The 6,419-nt window shown below is 49.4% G+C and overlaps 1 protein-coding gene across 1 annotated transcript; it reads left to right on the forward strand.

Annotated features, from left to right (window-relative positions):
* Positions 1–158: 158 nt before the first annotated feature.
* TGAM01_v202226 (hypothetical protein) lies at positions 159–4,397 on the forward strand (the record flags this gene model as incomplete). Its single annotated transcript, XM_018807184.2, has 5 exons — positions 159–212; positions 348–476; positions 575–1,049; positions 1,134–4,284; positions 4,346–4,397. 5 exons carry the CDS (start codon positions 159–161, stop codon positions 4,395–4,397), a joined length of 3,861 nt encoding a protein of 1,286 aa, XP_018659692.2.
* Positions 4,398–6,419: the final 2,022 nt, after the last annotated feature.

The following is a 6,419-nucleotide window of genomic DNA, read 5'->3' on the forward strand; positions in this document are numbered from 1 at the left end:
CGCCAATTACGTACTGCGTTCGCATCTCAAGGACCATAAATTAGACCTAAAATGATACTGCTCGTATAGAGGAAGAGAAAATCAAATAGATACATTGCTTGATTAGATGCATGATTGTAACCGATTGTACAGCAACCGTTTGGTGTAGTAAAAGCAATATGCAGCGTCTGCGCACGATAAATCATATCAGGGCAGCACTTAATATCAGGGCGGTATGTTATAGCGATATACTGCCCTATAACTCTGTGACATCTCGCTATACTTTCAGTGGCCTAGCCGCTGTAGTTCAGCGCTTTAGCTTTTCTCTAAGCCCTTTTCAAGGTCCAAAAATTACCCAATGCAGCTAGACCGAACTGGATGTCACTTTCCCATCCCACTCCAGCCTTGTGCCTTGCCTTGATACGAAGCCTCGACGATCTACGCTTTTTAGCTTCACCATCATCTGGCAAGGTGGCCCCAACGCAGCGATGTTCCAAGTAAGTGGCTTCCTCAGCTCGTGTGCACCCTGAAAAGGGAGAGAAGCACCCGAAGAAGAGCATATCTCGCTAACTGGCCGTGACTTGCCCAATTGCAGCGAATCAAAGGAGCCATCGACCGCACCATCGCGGAGGAGCAAGCCCGCCAGCAAAAGGCGCTTGAGGCGAGCTCCCCCATGTCCAGATCTGCCTCGTCGACATCGCGAACAAATGAGGGTGGCGCAGGCAGACGGTCTCGATCTAAGAACCCAGACTCTGATGCTGGAGGCTCTGCCCCAAACCCTGACCCTGCCTTTTTCGAAGCAGCTTTCGTTATCGACGATGGCGACGAGCCCAGTCGAGCAGGAACTCCCAAGCCTCCTGTGCCTCCTGAGAAGGACACGCCGAACGGAGAATCTACTGTCCACGCTGAAGCTGGACAAAAATTAAACTCTGGTGGCGATGGCAAGGAAGGCTCGTCGCGCGAGGGCCATGCTGCAGGCGAAGGAGCTGCCCATACGACCAAGCCGGTGTTGACTCTGGAGCTCAAGCAGAAGCTTCGCAAGCTGGAAAAGCTTGAAGCCACGTATCCTGGTATGTGGTCTTTGAAATTTGAAAGACAGATATTCACCAAAAGAGAGCAAGAAAGGCAAAAGAGCTAACAGCACCATGCTATAGAACTTTTACGATCCTACCGGGTTGCGCATCGCCGCGCTACTGCCATCGAGCCTTTCGAGAAAGCGCTTCGCGAGAATACACCTCTGGCCACTATTGGCGACCCAGAGTCTTTTCTCGAGTATCTCAACCAGCTGAAACTCAAGGAAAGCATGATAATGGAGGAGCACAAGCGAGTTTCTGTCGAGAAAGAAGAGCTGATGAAGAAGAACGAGGAGCACGAGGAGAAGATAAAGCAGCTTCAGGCCGAAGTTGATACACTCAAAGCTGAAAAGCCAGGCAAGAGGGACAACAACAAATCTGAAGGAGATGATGGAGATTTCTTTTCCTATGATGACGAGGTTCCCAAGCTCCAAGCTGAGATTTCCACAAAGACGGAAGAAATCGAAGCGCTCAAGGCTGAAGTAGATAGCCTGAAGCAAGAGCTCTCCAACGTCAAGAAAGAAGAGCAAGTTGAAGCACTTAAAGCTGAAGTTGATAGCTCGAAGCAGGATGCCTCTTTTGCCAAGCAAGATGAACAGATTGAGACGCTCAAAGCTGAGGTGGACAGTCTGAAGGAAGAGCTCTCTACTGCCAAGCAAGACAAAGAAGCCGAATCTCTCAAAGCTGAGTCTCTCAGAACGCAAGTGGAAAACCTGCAGCAAGAGCTCTCCAACGTCAAGAAAGAAGAGCAAGCTGAAGCACCTGAAGCTGAAGTTGACAGCTCGAAGGGGGATGTCCCTTCTGCCAAGCAAGATGAACAGATTGAGACGCTCAAAGCTGAGGTGGAAAATCTGGCGCAAAAGCTCTCCACTGCTCGCGAAGAAAAGGCAGACTTGATGAAGAGCATGGAGCATTATACCGAAGACATGAACAAGTTTCGTGGAGCCTATGAAGCAAACGAAGCTCTCCAGGATCAACTATATGCCCGAGGCGGTGAAATGGCCACCTTGGTCGACAGACTTGCCAAAGGAGACAGCGCCTACAAAGAGCTGGAGATCCAAGCTACTGACATGGCCAATCAACTTAGCAAAGCAGACGCGGCCAAGACGATCTCTACCGCCGTGATTGACGAGCTCAAAATAAGAATTGACTCGTTGAAGAAGGACAAGGCCGAGCTCCAAGCCACGGTTGATAAGCTCGCTGATGTGATTGAGGCCCGAGACCAAGATCCCCCTGCGCCTCCACCACCCCCAGGATCTCCTCCACCACAAACTTCTGATTTTGTAGAGGCTCCACCACAAGCTTCCGATTCTCTGGAAGTTCCATCTGAAGCTACGCAGCCGACGACGGGCGGCGGCAAAAACAAAAAGAAGAATAAGAAAAAGAAGGGCCGCGGTGGCAGAGCTGCTAGTCCCGCTCCCTCTGCTACTCCTTCTGCTACTCCCTCTGTAGTTGCAGGTGAGGCTGGAGAAGGCACGCCGGTTAACACTCCTGCCCCTCCCGCTCCTCCAGCTTCTGACGCCCCTGAAGCTGCCACGGCTGCCCAAGGCCAAGATACCGCTGCCTTAATGGCTCAAATTGCCCAGCTGAATCAGGAAATTGAGGCCAAAGACAAAGAGATCGAGCGACTATCCAAACGACGCAAGACCGAGGAAGATCTTCGCGAGGAGATTGAAAATCTGCAGGAGAACCTGATCAACATCGGCCAAGATCACGTCGAAGACAAGGAACGCATCAAGGAGTTCCAAAACGAGAAGAAGAAGTTGACGGCAGAAATTGCCGCTTTGGAGGAGCAAGTTGCTGCCATGGGCTCCACAGCCGATGCCAGCTCCAAGGTTCAAGATGAACTGAAAACTCTGGTCAAGGATTATCACGACTTGAAGGAGAAATTTGGTACTGTCACCTCTGACCTTGAGGCGTCGCAGCAGCTAGCGCAAAGCCGCTTCAAGGAAATGACAGAACTGCGCGAAGTAATGCAGAAGTTGCAGCCTGAGGTCAAGAGTTTACGCCAGGACTCTGCCGAGCTCAAGAAAGCCAAAGAGGAGCTTGCGGCCAAGGTCAAAGAAGTCAAGGACTTGGAGAAGAAGGCAAAGGAGCTTGAGCGGAACCTAGCCACTTCTCGACAAGAGGCAGCCAACCACGTCTCAGAGACCAAGACTCTTAAGGACAAGCTGGCAGCAGAGACTGAAGCAAAGAGCCAGCTGGAGAATGCCCAGCGCGTGTCAGGACGAGACCTTAGAAAGGCCGATGCCGAGAAGATTGAGCTGAGTGCCAAGTCGGAGAAGGTGGAGCGCGAGTTGCACAAGGTCCAAGAGGAGATCTCCAAGCTTAGACCGCGGGTGACCGATCTTGAGGACCAGGTGCATAAGCTGAAGCGCGAGAAGGCGGCAGCCCAGGAGGAGACTGAGTTCAAGGCCAAGCAGTACACCACGGCTCAGGGTCTGCTAAGCAGCATGCGTGATCAGGTGTCCGAGATGACGGTGCAGCTCAAAGAGTCTCAGTCCCAGGCTCGATCCTTGGAAGAGGAGCTTAGCGAGGTGCAGCATCTGTTGCAGGAGCGCACTCGAGAGGGTGAGACAATGCGGCGGCTCCTTGCAGACGTGGATCAGCAGGCCGAGACCAAGATCCGGGATATGCGCAACCGAATGGAGGCGGCAATTGCCGAGCGAGAGCGTCTTGAGGACGAGTCCAGCACCACGATGCGCAAGAACGTCAAGACGGTCGGAGAGCTCAAGTCTCGAGTGCGAGAGCTCGAGGTGGAGGTTAAGGATCTTCGCAGCGAGCGTGAGGGAGTCGAGGAGCGAGAGCGTATCCTGCGCCGCCGCAATCAGGAGCTTGAATCAGTTGAGAGCAGAAGCGAGACCGAGGCTGCAGATTTGCGAAACACCATTTCGTCGCTAAGATCTGCCTTGGACGCCTCTGAGCAGCAGGTCCGAGACGGAGAGAAACTAAAGACCTCCCTGCGCAAGGATTACGAATCGCTGCAGCTCATGTATGATAAGATGTCCAAGGAGCTCAAGGCGATCCAGGCCAAGGCCACGGCCACGGCTACACCAACGAGCGGCACGACGTCTCGAACGCCGATAGATTCGGCTCGCACCTCGTCAGTCGGCGGCGAACTGTCTGAAGTGCTGTACCTCAAGACTATTCTGCTGCAGTTCCTGGAGCAAAAGGATAACAGGCTGAGGGCGCAGCTGGTGCCTGTCTTGGGCAAGCTCCTCAAGTTCGACAAGTAAGTTGCAATGTGAATATTCTTTACTTACGTATCTCTTGGCTAACTAATGTTCTTATAGGGCTGATGAGAAGAAGTGGCTCGCTGCGGTGCAACATATCGAAGTTCGTTAGAAAACAGCCATTTGAGCGTGTACGATAAGAGGAGTGTGGAAATTCCAAGAAGGATGCATATTGTCGTTTTAATAAACTTCGGATTGTACCAATATTGCTTTTACCAGGTATATAGTCAGGCACAGTTAGAAGATACCATTCCTCGTGTGTATTTTCTATCTGTCAGGCAGCCTTAGATGGATTGTTTTAATGGATGATCGAAAGGGAAAATTGAAGGAAGGCAGACGGTGGTATTATGTGATTTCTGATGACAATGAGGACAATAGATCCATGCGGTACACTACATTTGCTAGTATCGAAATAGTGCGATAGTTTACAGATTATTGATAAATTGAACCGCTACATCCAACGATCCTTCGTCAAAAACGCCAATCTACCCTTATCTATCGATAGACAGATCGTGTCCATCAAACCTCAAAAATAAACTAGCCTCGAAAAGAAAAAAAAAAAAAGAGATTTCTTTCTCAGTCTCCATCCTCGGCCCGTCCCCTAGACCTAGTACAAACGCGGAATTACGCCTCTGGTCCTCTTCTCGTCATCTCCACCATACCATGCCAAAAATATAAAAATAGCTAGCAAAAATTTAAAAATTTAAAAATAAAAATATGCCGTCCTTCTGTCCACTCAGAACTCGTCGTCGACCCCCAATCCTTGTCCGATCTTGCTGCAGCCCGATACACACACACGATTGATTGTAAGAGTGATGAAATTTTTTTTCTTCACCCGACTCCCGAGATGAACCTTGACCTTGTTTCTTTTTTTAAAACTTGGATGCTACTAGATGCGCCCCTCTTGATCTTGCAGGACCCGTTTTGAGATCGCGCTGCAGCTCTGGAGATTGCGATTCAGATCTGGCAAGATCGGATCTTCTTGTGTGGTAGGGCTGAGAGCCACTCCCAAGGCGGCAAGAATCTTCAAGCAGCTTAACGTCTATTACTACGCTGTGGAAGGATGGTGGAGGCTGTATCACAAATCACATATTAGTTCTGATTGCAGTTGATACTGATTGTCTTGATTCGAGATAAACATAACCCTAAACTAACATGATACTTCAGCTCTGAGGAATAGGCGTAGACCACAGCTAGATGATCTCCTCAGCGAAAAAAGCATCCCGTAACCTGTGTGGTTTCGCTACAAAACCTCCAATAGAGCCTTTCATAAAGTCAGACGAGGCAGTCCATCATGCCATGATCTGCCTCAAGAGAAAAAAAGAAACCCTGTACAAAAACAGCAAATGTATGCCTCCCTCCGTCCCTCCAGCTAAATCGATTCGGCTGTGCTCGGTCCACGGGTTTTACCATCAAGGCAACCCCCATCGTCTTCCAATCTTCCGCACACCGAGTGGTATAGTTGAATGCAGGAAACAAAGAAAAAGATTCAAAGTGGGGAGGAAAAAATATTCGACGCCGTGCACGTATGCATAGGACTCTCGTCCCTGAATCTCATCCTAAATCCATGTCCCTAAGCGGGGCTTTAAGAAAGAAACAAAAATAAAAAAAGACCAAACTCATTGTCGTATCAAAGGAGTAGAGGAAATTTCTGTAAAGAAGAATTCAAGGAATTTAATGAAATCAGGGCTAAATAAACAAGCAGTAGCCTCCCATACCTAGTGAATCAAGAAATAAATACTCAAACGACAAAAGAAATCGTGTATGGGGCGGCGCCAACAGGCTGGCGCATTCGCCCACTGGGTATCATGGAAAAAAATCCCCCGAATGCTTGGTGTATGTGTACGATCCTTGTGCTAGAAAACAATGCAAAACCAATTCCCTAATCCAGTAGGATACCAGTGTATCGTGTAAAGTAAAGGAAAACATAAAAAGGTTGATAGGGGTGAAAAAAGAGTAGCTTCAAATGTGCATGGGCTGCGTTGTATACGGCGACCTGCAAATTCATCGTCTGAGACAAAGAATTCTTACGGTCAACAAATACAGAGCAGCCAGAGCAAACGAATTTGAGCAAGAAGGAAACAGTAAGAAGGGTAATTGGGGGATGGGGAAGAAAAATGCGAGTGCGAGATTG

Source organism: Trichoderma gamsii (genome assembly GCF_001481775.2).
Source record: "Trichoderma gamsii strain T6085 chromosome Unknown Scaffold_5.2, whole genome shotgun sequence".
NCBI classification, from domain to species: Eukaryota; Fungi; Ascomycota; class Sordariomycetes; order Hypocreales; family Hypocreaceae; genus Trichoderma; species Trichoderma gamsii.